This window comes from Cervus elaphus, chromosome 9, assembly GCF_910594005.1.
Source record: "Cervus elaphus chromosome 9, mCerEla1.1, whole genome shotgun sequence".
NCBI lineage: Eukaryota > Metazoa > Chordata > Mammalia > Artiodactyla > Cervidae > Cervus > Cervus elaphus.
Window position 1 is genome coordinate 27,279,724 of NC_057823.1, and position 23,841 is coordinate 27,303,564.

General features: G+C 40.8%; 1 protein-coding gene across 1 annotated transcript; it reads right to left on the reverse strand.

Annotated features, from left to right (window-relative positions):
* Window positions 1–3,286: 3,286 nt before the first annotated feature.
* On the reverse strand, window positions 3,287–23,596 carry ISOC1 (isochorismatase domain containing 1). Its single transcript, XM_043912192.1, has 5 exons — window positions 23,213–23,596; window positions 13,324–13,443; window positions 13,013–13,216; window positions 10,869–10,985; window positions 3,287–4,509 (listed from the first exon to the last, which is right to left on the reverse strand). Exons 1-5 carry the CDS (start codon window positions 23,519–23,521, stop codon window positions 4,363–4,365), a joined length of 897 nt encoding a protein of 298 aa, XP_043768127.1. The 5' UTR covers window positions 23,522–23,596; the 3' UTR covers window positions 3,287–4,362.
* Window positions 23,597–23,841: the final 245 nt, after the last annotated feature.

Genomic DNA, 23,841 nt, shown 5'->3' on the forward strand with positions numbered 1-23,841 from the left:
GCATGTATCCAAAATACATTAAGAATAAGTATTTGTGTATTAACCATAGGTTCTGAGACACATTACTTTTCATTTCTTCCATTTACTGTCTCAAGTGGGAGGAACAATTTAACAAGAAAACAGCTGCAAAAACAATGAACAAATCTGAAGCCAAGGGACTGTTACAGTTGAGTAGTGAAATATCCTGTGAAACCAACAATTATATCAAGAAATGAAGCCTCATATATGACAGGTATGCTCTAAGTTGACTATTTTCTGCAATGAAAAATACAAAAAGCTAGCCATACAATGGAAAATGCTATATAATTAACACAATGGACATACACTTTCCTTCCCACCCCACTATTCTGGAAACAAACTAATAGAAGCTAATGGGAATGTAGAGATTTATATTTATTCTCTTGAAATTCCCACTTAGATCCTTCCTCTTTTTCCTTCATATAAACATGATTGCAAATCAAACACAACAACAAAAAAACAAGTATATTAGTTTTCTACTGCTGGATAATGAATTATGCCTAATTTAGCTTAAAACAAGAGAAGCTTATTAACTCACAGTTCTATAGAAGTCCTGGCACAGCATGGCAGCCATCTCTGCTGAGTCTCACTAGGCAGAAATCAAGATGCTAGGGGTCTTGCCTGCATCCTTACTTGGGGTCTGAGGAAAAACCTGCTTGCAAATTCACTCAGGTTGTTTGCTAAACTGGGTTCCTTGTGCTTGTACAACAGAGGTCCCCGTCTCCTTGCTGGGCTCCCCAGTCCTCGGCTTTGTAATCAGCAATAGAGAATCTCCCTCCACTGGAATCCCTCTCACATGCTGAATCGCTTTCGCCAGAAACAGTCCAACCCCTTTTACAAGCTCACCTCATTCAATCAAGAACACAAAGGCAGTCTCCCTACCTTAAGGTGAACTGATTTGAAACCTTAATTACTTGAGCAAGCTCTTTGCAGCTGAACAGAGATTAATTAGTATTCACCTGTCAGGGAGAAGGTGTGTGCACAACCAGAGTGGGAGCCTTGGGGTTCAGTTCAAAATTCTGTTTCCCACAACATGCAAATCAGGACAATAATAATCTCTTCAGTGGGAATTAACAGGTTATTTTACTTGAACATCATTTGGGACTTTAATGTCTTCTAAAAGTCAATTTTTGTTAAGATGTCTGCTATTTAGGCTTAAAAAATAAAAGCAATAGGAATTCTAAAAGCCAATTGCCATTATTTTATAAATCCATTCCCATCATATCAAAGTAATTGATATATCTCATTGTGGTATCTTATGGTGATTTTTCAGTTATTTTTAACCAGGAGTTGTTTAGTTGCTGAGTCGTGCCTGACTCTGTGACCCATGGACCGAAGCTCCTCTGTCCATGGGATTTCCCAACAAGAAAGACTGGAATGAGTTGCCATTTCCCACTCTGGGGGATATTCCCGACCCAGGGATCAAACTTGCATCTCTTGCATTGGCAGATGGATTCTTTAGCACTGAGCCACCTTAAACAGTGAAAATAATGCTCCATGGAGGATTAAGCGACATTAAGGATGTCAGAATATGAACTTGTAGTTATTTGATGATGAATATAATGAAAACATTGTATCTCATTATCAGTCATTTTCCTGAATGAATTAAAAACCGTAAGGAAAGAAATAAGGCCAGACTGAAGAAAAGGCAGGGAAAGCTCTCAGCACTAGAAGCGGTCCTTGAGCTCTGAGCGTTGTAAACAGGTGTACAGCTTTACAAACTCTAAAACACAGCCTCTCTATCGTTCTCCCCCTTTCCTTCTGATAATCTTTAGATTATCAACTACAGTAAGGAAGTCCAGGTTGTAGAATTTTACAGCTGAAATGGACCTGCAAGATCATGATCTTTAAACTTTCACCCAGATCTAGAGTCATATCTACCAAAAGAGAAAATATTCTCCCTAATTAGAGAAATATGGTAATTAAGTGGATAATATAGGGCATTTGGTTTCCTGGTTAAAACAAGTTGTCACTTTTGTTTATTTTCAATTTTACATATTATTTCATGTTTTAAAGTTTCTCCATGTATTTTAATAAATGATGTGTCTTGATCCTGTTTCTACCCTCCTTGCAATTCAATATACTGGACTCTTCTTTAGCTTATGTGCTCAAGGTCTTTATTTACATCAGTTAAAAGAATTCTGTTACCCTACAAAATTGCAGACACTTCCAATTCAAAGACTAATGTATTAAAATTAATTCAGGTTTCCTACAATAATAAGGCTTTGTCACCTTGCTTGCATGATCAGCAAAGAAGGCAGAATTCACAATTATATTACTCTAAATATTACTTTAATGCTGTATTCACATTCCTGAAGCTCTGACATAATTCAATTCACATTTACTAAGAAGTTATAATATATCTGATTTTATACCAGACTCTAAGCTTCTATGGGCATCTTTGTATCTTTAGCACATAGAACAATATTTAGATGTACTCAAAATAAGCTTTCAGAATGAGTATAGAATAAATGCATAGGTCCTGCTTTCAGGAGCTTAGAATCTAGTGGGAAAGATGGGTTTTAGCCCAGTGAAACCCATTTCAGACTTCTCACCTACTGGCCTGGAAGATGCCACTTTATTATTATTTGTGTTATTTTAAACTTTAGTTTGTGGTAATTTAAAACAGCCATAGGAGACTGACTCAAGGTCACAGAATTGTTTTCAGCTGTGAAAAGGCTTCACTGGGGTGGTGTTCTAAGAGAAACGAAGAGCCGGGGTTCCATGGAGGAAAACAGGCGATGTCAGTTAAATCCTTGCTTCTTATAAACTATGGTCCCTTTTGAGCAGTGCTGATGGAAATCGGCTGTTTCTTAGAAATGTAAAATGTCAGGCACAGAAGTAAGACCTATTGAACCAGAGTCAGCATTTTAACAAGATCCCCAGGTGACTTGTATTCATGAGGAGCAGTAGGTTAAATTTACTAAAAACTATTTTAAAACATATAGAAATCTTTGATTCTTCTTTTTTGACACACAAGTTTGCTGAGAAAAACAATTAAGTTTAACCATAAGAAGAATGCTAGATTGCTTTTGTTACATTGATTAAAACAAAAAAAAAATTCTACTGCTTTTAAGTAACTAAGAAGGCCCTTCAATAATATCCAGTTACTCCCATGGACAAAGAATTTTCCTTTTCAGAAAATATCCATGAGTTGAAAGATTACAAATATAAAAATTTTATACCTTTAAATAAATATTCAAATCCCTGGAATAATAATCAAAGAGCCATGTTGTGGGGGACAAAATGATTTCATTCACATAATACATTTTCTTTAATTACTTTAATATAAAAGACAGAAATGTTTCATGTTTCACATAACATTAAAAAAAAGTTTTAAAACCCTATAATAAGTATTAAATGAAAATAAATTTATTGAATGGCAGTAATCACTACAAAATTAATACTACCAAATTATTACTGAGACTGTTTGCATTAACAGTAATTGGATGTTATGTGGAGAAAATATCAAACAAGAAGATGGATGTTTTAAAACTACATTTTATCCAGTCTTTATCTTTTTGCTAAATCTTGTGCATATTAGAAGATGTATTCAAGATGGTTATAAAGCTATTCAGCTAAAGTAATACTTCAAAGATCTTAAAAGAGCCCTCTACGAATGATATGACATTGCTATCATTCCATCTGTTTACAAAATCAAAAATACAAGTAATAACCCAATGAGTCCTTCTAGGTAAAAGATTTCAATTTAAAAAAGAGAACATTAACAGAGAATTAGTGATGGTGAACAGAACAAGAAAATCAACATAATTAAGAAAGGTCTATAATTATCCAACATGACTTCGTCTGGTTAAACCAATGCAACTTAATAAATAACTTGGCTGCATTGTGAGTGAAAGGGTTAACAAGATCCAGAGTCCTGTTTTCAAATTCTCATATAATAATCCTACTTCAATCAACCTGTAAAGTAAAAGCACTGAATCCACATTAACATCATAACATACATCTTACAATGATACAAAAGTCAAACCGTTACTGGGAGATCTCGGTCCTTGTGACAGTAAGGAAAACTTCACAAGAGTGTGCACTTTTGAAAGTATGATCAGTGTATACGGTATAGACAAAACAGGCACCTCCATTATAATTTTTTTTTTAATAAATAAAAGCACATTAACATAAAAAGAAGTTAAGCAGCACCTGAAGCCTTTGACATGTGTAACTAAATGCTGGTACCCAAACAGTCTAACTGGTTAAGTTTTACTAAGAGGCGCAAAAAAGGAGCCAATCTGTGACTTAACATTTTAATTCTACGAGAGACAAGAGCTTGTCTGGGCTTACAGTCCTGTCATGTGACAGTGAGTAGCACACCAGTCTCCACACGTCTTACACTTTGGAAAGCAGACCCGACTCTGGGGCACTCGCCTTAATTAGATTCTGAATTTCCTTGAATTTTGGATGGTCTTTATCGGCCACCAGCTGTAGCAGAACAGCCTCACTCGTAGTCACAATGATCCCAGTTCGAGCAAGACGCTTAAGGAAAAAGAAAAGATAAACACAAATCAAGAAATAAGCATGAGAATGAACACTATATTAAAACAGCAAAAAGCACAGTGAGACATGCTAGTGGCCTCTATCAAAACCACGGTGCTCAGCCATACTATCAAATTCAGTGATGAGGACAGAGTTCAAACCAGACATACCCGAAACCCATGAGGATGATTCTCAATATTATTAATATTAGTCCCAATTACTAACATTATAAGAAAAAGCAAGGAGGTAGCCAATATAAAGACTTAGATGTGCTGGGGACAGAAGAGATCAAGGCTAAGGACTGTAAAACAGTGATTCTTAAATTCTTTTTCCCTCTCTCGAAATATCTGACATTAAACTGTATACCCTTTGTTAAACTGTATACCTACTTATATACCATATGTAAAACACCGGTGGCAGAAAAGCCTCATGTGAGGTTAAGGAACATTCCCCGAATGATAACAGAACCACCACCCTTGCCACTATCATAAGCTTTTCAGAATCACAAACAAGAGTATAAAATTTAAGGTTGTACAGTTTCACTGACAGGTCAAAGAACATCCTTGCTACATTGTTCCAAGGAGGGAACAGAGAGAGTGTGTGCAGGAGGGATGAAGAGGGAAAAGGGAAGGAAGGCAAAGAAGAGAAAGCATAGAAAAGAGTGGGAGGGGGGACAGGAAGAGAATTCTAGAGTAGAGATCCATTTCCTAGATATATTTCTCAGAAACCCTAGGGGAAAAGAAGACCAGCTGTTTGTCATCCCATGAAACACCCACTCTAAGAGCCATAGAAGAGGAGGTGTTTAGACACAATTCCTAAGCAAGTTAGAAAAAACATGTAAATCAGTGTCATGTTGTAAGGGGCATCACTTGAATAAACAGGACATCTCAATGGAGCTAAAGTAAAGCCCTCAAATGGCTGCAGATCCACCCGCCCAACCTTCCCACTGGCAGCCTCTTCCTTTTACTCCCCAAGGACTGAGAAGGGAGTATAAGCCATAGCCCACTTATCAGATAGCAAGTTCAGGCCTCAACCACCAGAAAAGAGGAGAGTGAGGAGAAGCTGATCACAAGTCTCGAGAAATTAAAAAACAGCAGAGTCACAGAGGAAAGAGGAAGAAATAAGCAAGGCTGCCAGTGTCCTTTACATTGGGACAAATACCAGACGATGAGTTAATCTCTGAGTTTTTTAAAGGATTAATCTCAAAAATATACAAGCAACTCCTGAAGCTCAATTCCAGAAAAATAAATGACCCAATCAAAAAATGGGCCAACGAACTAAACAGACATTTCTCCAAAGAAGAAATACAGATGGCTAACAAACACATGAAAAGATGCTCAACATCACTCATTATCAGAGGAATGCAAATAAAAACCACAGTGAGGTACCATTACACGCCAGTCAGGATGGCTGCTATCCAAAAGTCTACAAGCAATAAATGCTGGAGAGGGTGTGGAGAAAAGGGAACCCTCTTACACTGTTGGTGGGAATGCAAACTAGTACAGCCACTATGGAGAACAGTGTGGAGATTCCTTAAAAAACTGGAAATAGAACTGCCATATGACCCAGCAATCCCACTTCTGGGCATACACACTGAGGAAACCAGATCTGAAAGAGACACGTGCACCCCAATGTTCATCGCAGCACTGTTTATAATAGCCAGGACATGGAAGCAACCTAGATGCCCATCAACAGACGAATGGATAAGGAAGCTGTGGTACATATACACCATGGAATATTACTCAGCCATTAAAAAGAATTCATTTGAATCAGTTCTAATGAGATGGACGAAACTGGAGCCCATTATACAGAGTGAAGTAAGCCAGAAAGATAAAGAACAGAACAGCATACTAACACATATATATGGAATTTAGAAAGATGGTAATGATAACCCTATATGCAAAACAGAAAAAGAGACACAGAAATACAGAACAGACTTTTGAACTCTGTGGGAGAAGGTGAGGGTGGGATGTTTCGAAAGAACAGCATGTATATTATCTGTAGTGAAACAGATCACCAGCCCAGGTGGGATGCATGAGACAAGTGCTCGGGCCTGGTGCACTGGGAAGACCCAGAGGAATCGGGTGGAGAGGGAGGTGGGAGGGGGGATCGGGATGGGGAGTACATGTAACTCCATGGCTGATTCATGTCAATGTATGACAAAACCCACTGAAATGTTGTGAAGTAATTAGCCTCCAACTAATAAAGAAAAAAAGAAAAAAATAATAAAATAAAATAAAGACTTCTGGAGACTAATTTCCCCTCCTTGCTTTTCAGTAAATTCCTGACTGTCAAGTGAAAACCCTTAGAAATCTCAAAGGACTGTGTGGTTGCTTCAGACAGGAGGGTGGGCAATAACTACAAGACGAGCTGTGTCTCAAGGCCCCGAACGTCCAGTCACCTAAACCCAGCTCTCTCCCTGGCTGGCCTGCCTTCCTTACTGTTCTGTTGAATCAATGGCTTTTCAATGAGTCAGCCTGAATCTGAATCATACTTTCAATGTCTGTGGAACTGCTTTCTATATTCCAAAGTGCTAACGAAGGTCAGTTCTCAGTAATCTTCCTAGTTCTTTCATGAGGCAGGAAGATCAGAAAAGTGCTCCCAGGTCTGAGAAAGAAATGCAATGACCCAGCAAAGACATAGCTTCTTACAGTGCTCTGCTGACCAGAACTGCGTCCACCCTAAGCCAACAGCTCTCAGGAATGCTAAGAGGCCAAGGCAGGGGCAAGCTGGAAACCAAGAGGCACACACACAAAAACATTTCAGTACACAGAAACCTACATAAAATTACCTGACTTCAACAATAAAGTATGGCCAATATTGAGCACATTCAAAAGTAACCAAGCCATAGGACTTCCCCGGAGGTCCAGCGGTTAAAACTACGCCTTCACTGCTGGGGGCACAAGTTTCACTGCCTCAAGGTGTGGTCAAAAAAACAAACAAAAACCAAAAACAGTAATCAAGCCAAGAACCTGTGTTAGGGGAAGGCGTGGCTCATGCCTTTGCTAAGAATGCTAAGATCAGGCTAACACATCTTCCCATGGTGCCTGCCCAGCACCAGCTGGAAACGGTGCCTGAGCAGAAAGAACAGGGCACTTGATCCACACACAGGCAGCTTGCCACCCACCACCTTGAGCTGTGAGGGCACCTAAGACACCGGTCCCAAACTCACTTCATCGCCTGGCTTAAAAAAGGGACGATTAAAACTCCAGCTGTTTAATGCAAATGGGTACTTGGCTTAATAGACTTCCAGAGTTCTTCCCTTAGACTTACAAAGTCAGTCCAACTAGGCCAAAGGAAAAGAAAGGTTACTCTGACCCACAAACCTAAAAATACATGACAGTCTCCTAGAGGGCAGAGGAGGAAAAAAGAAAAAAAGACTCAACCCATTAAATTCCCAAGCAACACTTAACAACTTCCCAGAAGTACAAGGACATCAAGTTCAAGAGAGGGTTTTATTCTGTCTTCTCCCACATTTACCCTGCAATTATAAGTTGAAAGAAAAATGCCTGACAGATGGTAGGTGCTCAAAACATTTTGAGGAGTAGAACACACACCACAGATCCCAGCAGAGAAGTTTTAATAACGGTAATGATAAATCTTATTAGTTTAACAATCTGAACAGGCAGGGTGGGGAGTCTCAGGACTGATCTCGAGTAGTTGTGTTTCTCAAGGGAAAGAAAAGAAGGGGAGCTGACCAGACCGCTGTTTAACTTTCATAGTCACAGAAGAAAAGAGGAAGGAACAACAGTCCCAAGGACTGAGGGACTAACTAAAACGACTCCACAGAAACTTAAGACTGAGCGGAAAAGTCTGAAATGTGGAACATCTTCCCGCATCACCTCTCGACCCGCTTCTCTCCTCTCCGACCTCAGCACTGTAACCCCAACCAATGCCGGCTGTTCCGTGCAAGCTCAGTCGCTTCAGTCATGTTGTGATCCTATGGACTGTAGGCCACCAGGCTTCTCCGAATATTGGAGTGGGTTGCCATGCCCTCCTCGAGGGGATCTTCCCAACCTAGGAATCAAACCTGCGCCTCCTATGTCCTCTGCGTTGCAGGCAGAAATCCACCCCAGCCCATATTTTTTCCTTCCCTCCTCAGAACTTCTCAAGACTAGTCCCTTTTGGGTCTTAGAAGCTGATATATGCTTATATATTTCTGATCGGAAGGAGCACATGAAGAAAATAAAGAGCTACAGTAAAAACAAAAGCAACAGCTAACACTTGAGTGTTTATTGTGTCAGACACTAAGTACTACCAATACATTATTTCATTTAATCCTCACAAAAATCCTCCCACATAATGACTATTTCTATTTCACTGCTGATAAAAAAATTAATCGGCTGACCTAAAAAAGGAATGGAAAATTTTACTCAAGGCAAGATGATAAGCATAACCTGGGAACAGCCCCTCAGAAAACTCTAAGAACAGTTCCACCCATCAGAAGTCAAAAGCACAGTTATGTAAGTTTTTTGAGACAGAGGGCTGTACATGAAATGATAAATTATTGACAGTTTATAGAATCCAGATCCAAGCGCCACTGTGGTGGGTCACATGACCCTTGAGACAATCAAGAAGGAGTATTATCTTTTAAGGAGCTGTCCACTCTTTACAGTGAACAGGTATTTCTTTTGATGGGGAGATGTGCTTGCTTCATACTGTGTACACACAGTAGGGGGGAAAGAGGAAACCAAAGGGCAAAGAAAACTTTTTCAAGTTTAAATTTTTCTATTTTGCCATAAAAATATGAATTTTATTTCATATCACGAATGAGAAATCTAAGGCAAAGATATTAGGTGATCTGTCCAAGGACACAAATTTACAAAATGCCAGAACCTGCATTCAAACCCATATTATCCCTTTACTGTTTGGACTCCTGATCAGTAAGATTATAGGTTGCCTCTGAAAGAATGAGGCTCAGGTATTAAAAGGCCAACTGTTTTATTCTGAATCTTGGTAAAAGACAGAACTGCCAGCAATAACAAGTTTCTGTAATAAATGCATAATAAAGACATGTCTGAAAAATGTAAATGAATGCAGGACAAAAGTTCTTAAAATCTCTTTACAAGAAAGGAAAATTTCTGGTTTTATATGTTCTTAAGTTCTTTGCTTCCTTGGGAACACTTCAAGTTCTCAGCATTGGATCTCAGCATTACCATAAAGGTTATTCACGGAGGAAAACAACTGCCTGTCGAGGCAGGATGGATCAGATTACTACGAAAATTTGAAAAGTGTTAGTTGATTAACTCTGACTGTAAGGAGAGTTCAAAGATCTCTGCTGAGAGGGGAAGAAGCAATACTTAGTCTCAAACTAACCAGAGAACCTGATAGTCCAAATAGACTTGAAAATAGTTGAATAAAATTAATAAAACCTCCCTGTTCAGGAATAAAAGAAGGGATGGCCAACCAGGGCCTTGAAAGCGCTGCTGCTGCCAGCAACCCGCCAGCTTCCACATCAGCCCTCCCCACCGACTCGACCCTTGTCTGTCTGTCTTATTCTTATTTGCCGAACTCACCACCCTAGGGAACATTTTAGATTACGAGAAATGACTGAGCAATCTACAGAGAAAGTGGCTCATAGGCCAGCTTATGCATGAAACACTGGAGAGTCTCAAAAAATAAAAAAATCTCCATTTCCCATTCTCAATAAAAGTAATTAGTTAAAAACTCAGCAATTCCAATCCAGATTGACATTACTTAAAAATTATGATAGAATTAGAATTAAACAAAACAGACGGAGTTCCCAATATGAAGATTTCAAAGGATTAATTGTGGGAGTTTGCTTTTCAATAGTCTCAGAATAGGAATTGCTTACGTAAGGCTACTGTTATGCAACGCTGTCAAAAATCACTGACACTCCACGCAGAGAGCGGTCAAACCCTGCGTGTGAGTGGTGCCCACAGTCAGCGACACTCCTGTTTCCAGAAATTCAAGTCTGACGAAATCTAACACAAAGCTGAACCAGGCTGAGGCCCATTAGGCACGAGGTTTAGGATAGATCTTGATCAAGTTCAGCCTAGATGAGCTGCTTTTAATTTGCAAATCTTTAAATAGTTCAGAGTAAGCTTACTGGAATACCTCTTAGTTCCGGTGCAAAACTGTAGTAAAGTTACGACAGAAGATGTAGAGGAGTGTTTAGCATCACTAGAAATAAAGACAGCAGATGTAAAACAGGAGATGATGGTGAGGCCTCAGAGGCTGGTTGTGCATAGTAGAGACCTTGGAAAACGGTGAATCTGATTATTGTCAGACCACGCTCAAATTTAAGAGGTACATTTTCACTGCTGTTACATATTTAATATTCTCCAAATTTATCTGGAAGCCTTGGTAAATGAATTACTTTAAAACAGGACAATTACCTCAAGTGCAAACATCCTGTCCATCATGCTTCTCGATGATGTGGCATCAGCAACTATATGAACCTCGATACCTCGGCCAACGAGCTCCAGAGCGGTCTGCTGGATGCACACGTGAGTCTAGATGGAAAGTAAAAACCCACATGTAACACTGTGGTAAACGACAAGTATTCTACAAACATGCAGCGATACGGTACAGCCGAAAGAGCACCACAGGTCTAATGACCTTGTGCTACATCGAGTTTTGCCTTCGACTCACCAGTGATCTCGAGCATAAATAGCATCTCTGGCTTTGGTTTCCTCTTTGTAAAGTCAGGAACTGAATAACATCAATGGTCTTTGTCCTGGGAACCCTGAACATATTCTTAGAGCTCTGTGAGCGTTTTTTTAAAAATATTTTCATCTGTGTTTCATCTGGATGACCTTCATTCAGCTGACTACTACCACCCAGTTTTGATGCCACTCACAGTTGGGTTTATTTCTGTTTTCACACCAAATGCCTGACACAAAGAACGCGTCTGCAGTACTGTCGACTGAGATAACGGTGGGAAAACTGAGTTGTTAAAAGGCACCCAGTAGTAACGGTAGGCCAAATTAAAAATAACATGTAGCTCAGGCAAAAAATACTCAGCATACATCACCAGCAAATGCATTATACAGATTCCATCTTTCTAAGCACAGACTTGTATAATTCATTGGCAGGGAATAAAGAGTAAAAACAGGCTCCAACAATAAGTGGATTAGCAATGAAAGCAGATTTTAATAATGCGACAAAGCTGACCTTATCTTCACACGACAAGACAGCCATGGAAAATTATCGACTGATAACTCATTAAAGTTAGCACTGGAGGACTGCTCAAAGATGATTTTGATTACACGAAGAGCTAATAATGATGAACAAATAAGAAAAAGTATAAAAGTCAGCAACGAGATTTGGCATGACATATTTACACAAATAGGCTTCTTTATTTTGTCAGTATTGAAGTCAAAATACAGAAATATTTAATATACATCTAAAACTGAGGATACATCTTTCTACTATGAAAACCTACTATTATGAAACCTACTATCAAAACATCATGGCTGTCTTAAATTAATATTATTTGGGTTTCATTGTTTTTATGGTTTTCATAATTTTATAATTTCAGTTCAAGAGGTTCTTAAAAGCTATGAATAAATACTTATATTCTGCTTCCACATGTCAAAAAAAAACCCAAAAATCATTTTAGTCAGCATTAAGAATCCATGAACGTATTTTTTCCTTAAAAAAAAAAAAAGTACATGATTCAAATGTGAAAGACAGTGAACTACAGGTTTTCTAGAACAAAGGTTCTAGAACAAAACAAAAGGTTTTCTAGAACAAAAACATGACCAAGATGAACACCTATAGCTCCTATATAAGTAAACATATTATCTTTGATGAAAGTGTGTTCTGAGTAGTGGTTCAAAGTAAAGGCCCAAAGATCAATCAACCTAGATTCAAATGCAACTCGATCCTTTAACTAACTTTAACTTTTGAGCAAGACACACAGCATCTGTGTTTAAGTTTCCCCATCTCTATAATATGAGGAGACCAAAAGTACTTAGATCAGAGGATTGTTCTGAGAGTTTAACAAATTAAAGGATAAAAGAGTGTTTGGACCAGTGCCATGACAACAGTCAACATTTAATAAATGGTGGGGGTTATTTTCTATCAGTTGTTGCTGTTTAGTCACTAAGTCATGTCTGACTCTTTTTGGACCCCGTGGATTATAGCCCGCAAGGCTCCTCGGTCCACGGGATTCTCCAGGCAAGTATACTGGAGTGGGTTGCCATTTCCTTCTCCAGGGGATTCCCGACCTAGGGATCAAACCCATGTCTCCTGCATTGGCAGGCAGGTTCTTTACCACTGAGACAACAGGGAAGCTCTTTTTACCTATACAGTATTCTATATACATAGAGAAGGAAATGGCAACCCACTCCAGTATTTTTGCCTGGAGAATCCCATGGACAAAGCAGCCTGGTGGGCTACAGTCCATGGGGTCGCAAAGAGTCAGACACAACTGAGCAACTAACACATACACACATTCTATATACAAAATTACATTCTGGAAATAACAAGTTTTCTACAAATGAATTGTGTCCAAAACAGAACAAGTGGTACTTACTTCTACTCCAAACAACACAACACTCCTGACTCCAGGAATCTCTGCTAATGCTGCTTCCACTTCCGGTAATACCATTGAAAATTTGGTCTTTGGAAGTACCAGCTTTACACCTGTTAAATCAATTTCTTGAACAGTGCTTCCAAGACCTTTAGGGTACTGTTCTGTTACAATAACTGGAATTCCTAAAATCCGGGCCCCTTGTAACTGGGGGGAAAATAAAAAGAACAAAGATAAGTACCAATATACATACGTTTGTATATGAATGTATATCACGCTTCAGCAAATTGGAAAAAATAAACAAGCAAGCATACCAATCTCTGTCCCACACTAATAATATCTCCAAAATACTTGATGGCTGGTCTGAACCTTTCTTGCATATCACAGCAGAAAAACACAGTGCTTGAAGGTGTAAGATTTCCCAGGGTAGTGAGCTGAGGAAAAAAGAAAGAATGATTTAGCATTTGTTATACAGTGACATTTATTTTCAGCTGGAGGTCAGTAAAGAGAGAAGAACATTCCTACTGTTTGACCCATTATGTCAATTTTAACAACTATTATTTAGAAGAAATGATATGAATAATAGGAAAAAAAATTATCCCCAAATATGTCCACGGAATTGCTTTTAATAGTGAAAATTTGAAATAAACCAAGAACTGAAATACAAAAAATGATTTCACAAAACATGTTTAGCCTATTAAAATAGTATATGCATATGTTTTCAAAAAATGCACACCTCTAAGAAGAAATGCTTGTAATCTAATGTTAATTTTAAAAAGAGCACAGTTCAATTGTATTTCAAAACTCTAAAAATATGAATAAAAAGTAGAAGTAAATATATGAAAATATTGACAAGTGGTTACATAGTTAGGGATGCTGATAATATTTTTTTTCTTAATACCTTTCTTCTGTTTTTCAAATGATGTTTTAAAACATTTGCTAAATGTTATTTAAAAGTATGTATTACTTTTATAGTAAAAAATAGTAAAAAAATCTTAAATTTGATGACAATATTGTTTACAAGTACAAAGAATAAAATTTAAAATAATCTGTAGCAGAGACTGTGAAACAAAAAATGAAGAAAAAAAAGAAACAAACCTAGAATTACTACTATCATCAAGACTGAAATATTAAGTCAGTATTCTCAAGAATACCTTCTTAAGAGTTAAAAAAAATGCAATGAAATGATGCCAACCACATCACCATTGTCAAATGGAGAGACATAAACCTGACATCTGAATTCTTACACATATTTATCACCATCAAGAAAATCAATGAATCAAGATGAACACTGGGTATTAGATTACCAAGCTTCACATTAATTGCTGTAGTTGGTCTACTACAATAACTTGGGCCCAACATGGATCTCCCCAAAAGTGAAAAATCACTGTTAAATACAAGAATTTAATCTGAGTTCTGAAAAACCCACTGTGCTTTTCTTTCCACCTTCTCAAATTAGAGAAGCTCTGGAAAGGATGCAGTTTGATCCTGAATGAGGCCATGCCACTACTCTTAGTACCCCTGAAGGCTCCCCTCTAATGAACCTAAACCACCAACAGATAATAATTATTTCTAATTTTCTAGAGAAACCTGAGTCCTGACTACAAAGGTGGTGGCTTCACCCCCAGCCTGACCCTAGACTCTGCCTTAGTACCTCGGCACATGTATCACACTTAAGAAACAATTACTCCAAGAATTAAGTGAATCATTAAGAGGAACCTTTGATCTTAGCAGTATGACTGCTCTAGCGAGTATGCACTTTATTTATCTGCATCCTGGGCTGACGGACTCCGGCACCTTATCTCCCTCTGGTATTAACTCTACAGATGTGTACTGATTAACCACGGGTGGTCCAACACCATGTCCATGTGAGAATGGGAGTACCATCTGTAATTCTAAAACTACACAGAGGGTTTTCCTACTCTGTCAATAAGGAATGTTTAAAATAAATATTCAAGCATTTTAAATTATATATGCTCATCTTTGGCTGCTTCTTTACTTAAATTTTTAATGCAAGTACCATGCTTCCATTTCCATGCTTCCATCAAAAGCAATGAATCTGATGACTATATAAGTACTTAGGGTACTAGGTTGAAAACCAACCACTATTTATAATCATGTATCTTAAATTCTCAGTAAATATTAAATGTTGGCTCAAAATCCATATATAAATACTATTTTAGAAATTTGAACCAGGGGTCCCCAGTGAAAAACGATGTGTTGAAGGAACACTATGAAAAGCAGTTTAGCTGCAGTTGCCCTGTTTAAAACAACTGCAGTGCAACTCAGCAATCCTGCCATTCTACAACATATGAAAACCAGCAAGCAGGCAAAATAAAACTCTACAAAGTTGCCAGGGTATGCTGGATGGCCATGCCCTAATACACTGACCGCCTACACCTGCTTGGATCTCCAGCCCTCAGATCTTATCTCAGACTGTAAGGATTAACTCTGTATACATTCCTAACAAGTTTGGTTGTCTGGATTATAAATTAACATAAGGTTAGAAACAGCAAATGTGAAAGTTTGCTGAAGACAGGCAAACGGATAGCAGCAAGGAATAACAGCTGAGGAAGAAGAGATTCAAAATACAGTAAATGCGGATCAAATCTCAACCAGTTCTCAGTCTAGACTCCAATGAAGGAGTAACGAGCTGTATGTTAAGTTATAAACTGGGACAAAATCGTTGTCTTACACCCATTAAGAAAATCAGTTACATAATATTTCAGGACTACCATATAAAATGGGCAAACTATTGAATATTGGGATGTCAAAGGAATAAAACCATACCTACTCAGAAATCCTAGATTATTCAGAGTTGTGGTCTCCCAGGGCTCCTGTTCCCTGGTGCTTCCCAACACCTCATTACAGCTGTGAGGTATCTGTTCTGGGCAGGGGACCTCATCAGACATATGTTGTATTAGAGGAGGTCAGCAAACGCAGCCCTGAAATCCTTTCCAGCAAAGGAATCCATCATCTTTAAACTTTCAGTTAAAGAAAGAAGCCACAGGGACAAGGGATTGAGGGCAGAGATGACTGGTTATAATTTCGTGAAAGAAAAATGCCTAGATATTCTCCTCTCCAGGAGTGGCCACCCCTTGAATGTGGCCTGCACTGAGCAATTTGCTTCCTCACAATAGAGAATCGAGTAAGAGGGTGATGATGAATATGGCCTCAGCCAGGCCATCAAGACTGAGGCGATCAGTGAAGCCATGGTGATGGTATTCAGCCTGGATATGTGATGGGAATGACCTTCATGATCTTCCTCTCAAAATCCCACAACCCTGGTTTAAGCACTGAGAAAACAGCAGAGAAACCCAAACTGATCATTCTACCAAAATAGCTAATCAGTACTCCTCAGAATTGTCAAGCTCATTAAAAACAATGAAGCTTTGAGGAATTGTCATAACTCAGAGGAGCGCAAGGAGATGTGGCAACTAAACATAACGAGTATCTTGGATTGGATCCTGGAGCAGAAAGAGGACATTAGGGAAAAGCTTGTGAAATCTGACTGAAGTGTGGCACTCAGCTAGTAGTAATGTACTAATGTTGGTTCTTTAGTTGTGACAAATATGCCACAGTGATGGAAGATGTTGCCAAGAGGGGAAACTATGTCACACATACAGGAACTCTCTGTATTATCTTTGCAATTCTCCTTGTAAATCAACACTAGTCTAAAATTAAAAATTTAGGTAATAAAATAAAGTGGTCTCCCTATGTCATAATAGTAGTGGGAAAAGCCACTACTTTATGCATAATCTCTATGTCATACAAGGGAGAAAAAGGAGGAGCTGAGGCTACCAAAAAAAAAAAAAGGACAACTACTGAAAATCTCTAACTACGTCCAATCAACCCCTATCCACCCCAAGTCCACATGAATTTCAAAAACTGTTAAATTACACACTGACTCTATAATCCAGGGACTTCATAATTTGACTCAGAAACTCCTCTTAAACCAAAACCTTGTAGATAACTAAAAGTGCTGCTCATCATCAGACTTGTTGCAACTGCAAGAAAGCAAATTAAAAATGGACTTGACCAAATGCTCATAGGTAAATGTGTAGCAATTAGAGATCAACACATATTCAAGAAGTCTGAAGAAATCACATACAAAAATGTTTATATACACACACCTTCATATATTTATATATCTATCTAAATACATCACTATACACATATACATAAAAATATGTATTTTAATGTATTGAATACATATTTCAACACAAAAAGTTGATCACAATCAATGGCTTCCTCAAGCAACAGTTTAAGACAAATTTCAAGTATAAAATATTTGCCCACTTTCTTAAGAACTGTCATAGCTAGAATTTGACCTTAGATTTCATGTTCAAAAGACTCTTCATCCCCAAACTCCATGACTACCATGATCATAACAGTATTCACCCCGCTTCACATCCACACGTGATCTGACCATTTTCTAACAACAGCTGCTACGTCTGCAAGGAACCTGCTCCTCCCTGGCTTGGTCCCCGGCTTCTTGGGACAGGCACAAACACGATGGCCGGTCTTGCTCAGGGAGATGTGCTGTGCCACATCTGACCTCTCCATAAACGTGGCACATGGTGAGTGTTGTGTGTTGAACTGTGTGCTCCGAAACTCAGATGCTGAATTCCTAACCTCCAGTATTGCACCACGGTACTGCCTTATTTGGAAGCAGTCACTGAAAACAGAGTCAATTAAGACGAGGTCATACCGGAGCAGTGTGTGCGTGCGTGCTCAGCTGTGTCCCAACTCTTTGTGACCCCATGGATGGCAGCCCATCAGGCCCCTCTGTCCATGGAATCTCCCAGCCAAGAACACTGGAGTGGGTTGCCATTTCCTCCCCTAGGGGATCTTCCCAACCGAGGTGGATGCCTCATCCAACAAGAGAGGCATTCTTATGAAAAAGGGAAATCTGAGCACAGAGAAGCCCATGTGAACATGAAGGCAGAGATCAGTGTGGTATGTCTACAAGTCAAGCAATGCCAAAGGTGGCCAACCTACCACCAAAAGCCAGGAGAGGCATGAAACGGCTTCTCCTTCATAGTCCTTTCAAGGACCCAAATCTGACCTAAATCCTTTAGAATTGGGAGAAAATAAATTTTGGTTATATAAGCTACTCAGTCTGTAGTACTCTGCTATAGCAGCACCCGAGCAAGCGACTACAGTGCGTAAACTGTGTCTCTTTAGAAATGACTGAAGTTTGAACTTGTGAATGTGCTGTTTTCAAAATTTTAGTAGTCTATTACAGCAACAATATAGGCATGATGTGCTTGGGAGAGGGGTCCAGAAGGGAATATGAGGTATCTTTATTTCACTGAGAAGTGTTTCCAAGGAAACCTTGGAAAGGTACAGGAAGGCTTTGTTTCAACATCGACTCAAAACAGAGGCCTGTGACAGGACTGTCTCAGGCAATACAGGTCAGCCCGTGGGCATCAGAGTCTGAGTTCAAATGTCAACTTCACTAATTTCAATTGCGAATCATTAACATTTCTAAACAGCAGCTTCTTAATCTGGCTTCGCTCGTGGCTCAGAAAGTAAAGAATCTACCTGCAGTGTGGGAGACCCAAGTTCAATCTCTGGGTTGGGAAGATCCCCTGGAGAAGGGCATAGCAACCCACTCCAGTATTCTTGCCTGGAGAATCCCATGGACAGAGGAGCCTGGTGGGCTACAGTCCATGGGGTCACAAAGAGTCAGACACAACTAAACACCTTCACTTCAATCTGTAACAAAATAATAAAAATAGTTGCTACCTCATAGGGCTATTTCAAAGACTAAATCAGTTTCATGTAAATCCATCAATAAAAGCATTAGGTTACTGTGCATCCCTCCTAAGGGAAACATACACTGTGCTTTCAGGTTTAGCACGTTAAAAACAGTTCTTCAATAATGAGGTTAAAATACCACTTACTACTAATATGATCCCTTAAGAAACCAAGAAATATATAGAGAGAAACATTGATAATGTCTAACCTGTTAGCACAGTCTACAGAATTAAGAAATGGTTCATAAAGTAGATACCCAAATGTTACCAAAAGACTTACAATTATTGGTACATGATCTGTTTCTGGAAAAATAGGTTTGGGGCTTTTAAATTTAGACTTCAAGAGAATATTTATTTTACTCTTATTTTGCAACCTACTCACCTATTGTGAACACTAATGTGACTGGCATTAAGACTACAACTCAAGCTTATAAGTTAAAGTTTGAGCTTTCCAACTGCCCGCAGGAGGCCAGCCAACTCCACGCATTTCAGTGCTGAGGATGGAGGGGTTTCTTTACATTGTACCTGATGTTGGGGTGACGGTGAAGCTGACCAGATCCCAGGAGCACAGTGACATCTGAATCTACACTGAATTCCCCCTGGCAAATTAAACGTAGGAAAAAAAGTCCCGAACACAGATCATAGCTTCCACTGGCACACAGTTTATTTATAGGTAGCCTCTCATGTATCCACAAAGAGCAAAATGTGTACAACGCTTTGGGCAGTAATTTGAAATGTTAAATTTTCTACAAGGTGGGTGGGCGGGCGAGAGACAATCCCTTAGGATTCAGCTGTTATCTCCAGAGCCCCTGACACTGTCTGCCTCCTGAGAAAAGTGCTGCCTACTTCTGTAACTCAAGAGTTCTGAGCATTAGCTTATCTACCTGCTCCTCCTACACACTCCATGGTTCAGGTTCTGAAATCAAAAATCACCACCTTCCAACGAACAAGCCCAAGGGAGACCCAAGTCCCTTGCCTTTTCTTTTCAAACCATGCCTTCTCTTCCTTTCCACCCTGAACTCTGGGGCACCTTCAAACTATAAAATGTCCACACCTGTTTAAACTAACCTTCATACTAATAACTTCCAAGAAAGTAAAATCGGGAGCAGAATCCCTTCCCAATTAAACACCTCAGAGAAGGTCAAAACAACCTTCCCAGGAAAGCCCTTATCTTCTGCCCACACAAAGCTGCCAGAGCCGTCCCTCCTACATACTCACGTAAAATACTCTCACTGGTGTCATTCCTAACCACGTCCGGTTCTTCCTCTCCTCTACTTGGGTTCTGCCTTCCCTGGTGACAAGCTGGAAAAATACACTGGTAATGGTATGATATCAAATTTACATGAGCTTCCAGGGTTGAATTCTCTATTAGTTAAAACTTGGGAAATACCTTGTGAAAAATTAACACTTGTAAGTAAGAAAAATGACTTAAATTCCCACTATATAAGCCTCTCATTTATATTTCTTCCCCTTCCTCTCAAAATACCTCAGACTTCAAGCATTTTGAGAAAGCTGAAGACACATAAAAAGTGCTTGGAACACGAGCTGTCTTTAGCTACCTGAGCTGTCAGCAGATACTAGGTCACTGTTACAGAATATTTCAGAAAGGAAGACACTAAAAAGTTATCATAGCCTAATACTGGCAATGGGGGTCTTAAAGGTGACCCTCCATAGAACCACCAACCAACCACCAGTGCGGGCAGTGTCAACAAGCAACCACTGTGTTTTTCAGGGTCATGAGCAACAGTCAGGACAAGCCTGAAATCAAACTCAGACCCTTGTGGAAATTGAGAATACATTCTAGAATATACAGGATATTCGCCAGAGCTGCAGAGGCCATAAGGTCTTCTCCAAAATGACAAATAGCATTATTTAAGCGATGGATTACATGTGGCCAATCACGCTCTTCCTCCCTGCTTCTGGTAGAAGGAGCCGGTTGTCCCCTGAGCGTGGCCTCCCTGACCGGCCACCTTGAGTCTTCCTGACTGACAGGCATCTGTTCCACAGAAGCAATAAATAGCATCAAAACACATGATGTTACAAGCCCAAGTTTGTGGCTTGTTCCCCATTCTTCTTGATATATTCATTAAGCATGAAAAGAGAACATGAATGCTGTGGCCAGTTGTAGGACCTTCACATGCTTTATTTACCACGGGACCTTGGGCAATTTCCTACATGTTCTGCTCTTTGGCAAAATTAAGGAGCAGGAATTTAGGTAAGGAGCATGAATTCGGTCTTACCCCTGTTTACATTCATCGTGTCAGGCACTTAGAGCTGACACTCAAAGGCAGAATGAACTCTTAAGTTCTTGTCCAGCCATGAAATGTCCATATACAGTTGGGCTCCAAAAAATATAGCAAAATGGTCACGAAAAGAAATATCTTCCCTTTTCCTTCTGGGAGTATCCATACATATATACATACATGTGTGTGAGCATGTATACACATATATATCTCTTTTCATATGGAAGGTATAAACAGGTATCAGAATAAGCATATGGATATAGATGGCATGAGTGTGCAACCCTCCACATCATCTATTTTTAAGCTTCGGGAGGCACCTGGCTGAAGAAGTCAAGCTACTGTGATTATGAAAATGAAATAATATAAACATATTTTTAAATACTTTAAAATATCTAAAGTATCATGTAACATGCTTAGGAATTCTTGGACTATTTGGTGAAAAATAATTACATTTTAAAAAGGATGGGGCAGAGTAGTGCTACTATAATTATTATTTTAAACATCACCACAAAAACTTAAACTATATTTTACCTCCAATATCAAGCAAAATACTTCAAAAGCCACGTGTGTCCTGAATTACATAATGCCTTTTGAGAATGTACAAGACATCTCAGGTATAGTCATACATATTATTAATTTCTTTAGTTAAAAAGAGTTGTCAGACCCAGACTTTGAATTTTTCAAAATAAAAAAAATCCTATATTGGGGGAAAGGGAGGCCTTAAAGACAGGAAAGGCACCAGTCTGGTGGCATAACATCTCTTAGGTAACAGCCCACCCTCCCCCCCAACCACTACAGGAAACACATCACAAAGAAGTCAGCCTCCTCGGTAAAGCTCCAGATCGCTTCAGCTAGTATTTGGATTCTCGCCTTTATTAATGGATTTGTCAAAGGTGCATCCAACTTCTTCGGTATTTTTGGCAGCATTAATCTAAACAGACTGACAAGGAAGCGTGCAGAAGGTGTCCGCCATGAAAACTCCTGAACACACAGAAATGGGGAGTAGTAAAACCCGATCAATCACAACTCCCAAGAGCAGGGCAAATTCTAGGGTGTCAGACACCAACTTCCTGCCTCTGTTTTGGCTTATCAGGGGTGACCATGCAATCTCATAGCCTTTGTCCTCTGATTAAAGTACCTGCTTTGGATGTTTCTGGACTGGGTGCTGGAGTGATAGCAAACAAGATCAATTCCTCAGACAACAACTGAAAAAAAAAAACTAGAGGACAGTCCTCAGAAATGACACCTGAATATTAAAGTGCCTTCTAAACCTGAACCCCACATTTCAGTTTGGTTTTCCAAAGAAATGGCTTACCTGTCTCTCAACCAAAAAACTGATGATGGTGGAATACCTAAAATACACCTTTTATTCTTGCTTTGCAACAGTGTAAATCCGCAAGTGAATCCTCTGAGCAGAGCACAAAAAGAACACAGGAGGCAGATCTATTCAGTATGAGAACATGGCTTTTTAAAAATATTAAAAAGCTATAAAATAATCCTCAAGTATAACAACTTTTTCAGCCAGCACTACCAGGAAAGAACAGACGGGCTAAAGTTAGGTATTTAAGAAGGTACTGCAGCCTGATTCGAATGACTTTTTCAAGACAGTCAGTGTATACGTGTAATCAACAGATTCCGTTGACAGTTACCAGGAAGAGGCTAAACACGGTTATTTCACTTAGGGAAGGCTGAAGATCAAAGGAATTGAAAGCTGGGAAAGAGGAGGGGTGAAAGCATAAGACTCCAGAAGTTTGTGTTTCCGCAAGTGGTAAACACAACTCCGGGAACAAACCCCAAGGCCGACACTCCGCACGACCTCTTTCCCCCGGTTCTGCATCACCCCAAAGAAAAACACAGCTACTCTGCACAGCCCTTGGGTTACGCAGGCGGCTGGGACTTGCTCCCGGCACACAAAGCGGATGCGGGAGGCTGAGGACCACACACGTGGGGGCGTTCGCGCGCGCCGCCTCTAGCAGGGAGGCCCACGCCCCATCCTTGGCGGAGGACAGCCGGTGACCGTCCCCTTCGGACAGGCGCCGGGGCTGGGCCATTCGCGAGGCTTGCGACAGCGGCGCGGCCCTTCCCAGTCGGCGAGGCGCGCGGGGCCGGCCGCCGCGGGGCACCTGAGGAGCCCGGCGGGGACGGGGACGCACGGGCACCCGGAGCGGCGGGGCGCGCGGCCCTCCCGCGGGACCCACCTGGATCTGCAGCGGCACGAGGCGCACCTTGCAGCGCTCGCTGACCGCGAAGCCCTTGGGCAGGTCCACGTACTGGCCCCACTCCTCCGCGAAGAGCTGCACCACGAATTTGCGGTGCATGTCGATCTGGTCGCCGTACAGGCTGAGGAACTTCTGGATGAGGAGCTCGTAGCCCGCGCCGTGCGGCACGGCCGCCGGCCGCGCAAAGACCGAGAAGCAGAAAAGCACGGGGACCGTGCCCGACGGCGCCCCCGCGCCCGCGCCGCCGCCGCCGGGGAGCGCCGCGACCGCCGGCTCCGCCGCCGCCATGTTCCCCGAGCGTCTGCGAGCTCCGAGGCCGCGAGGCGCAGACACTGCCGGCCGCCGCGGCCCCGCCTCCCCGCGCCGCCCGCCGCCCGCTCGGGAAGGAGAGGGGGCGGGTCCTGGCGGCCGTGGCTCGCGCGTCCTCCTCCTCGCCCGGGCGGAGGGCGGACCCCGCGGAGCGCCGGGCTGTGGGACCCGGGCGCCTGGCCAAGCGCCTGCGCCCGCCGCCGGGTCCGCCCCCTCCAACCTCGGGCGGGCCGGGGATCCCGCACACCCTCGACCTTCCTGGGCTGCCCCGGGCTCCAATCCTCAGAGGAGATCGGTGA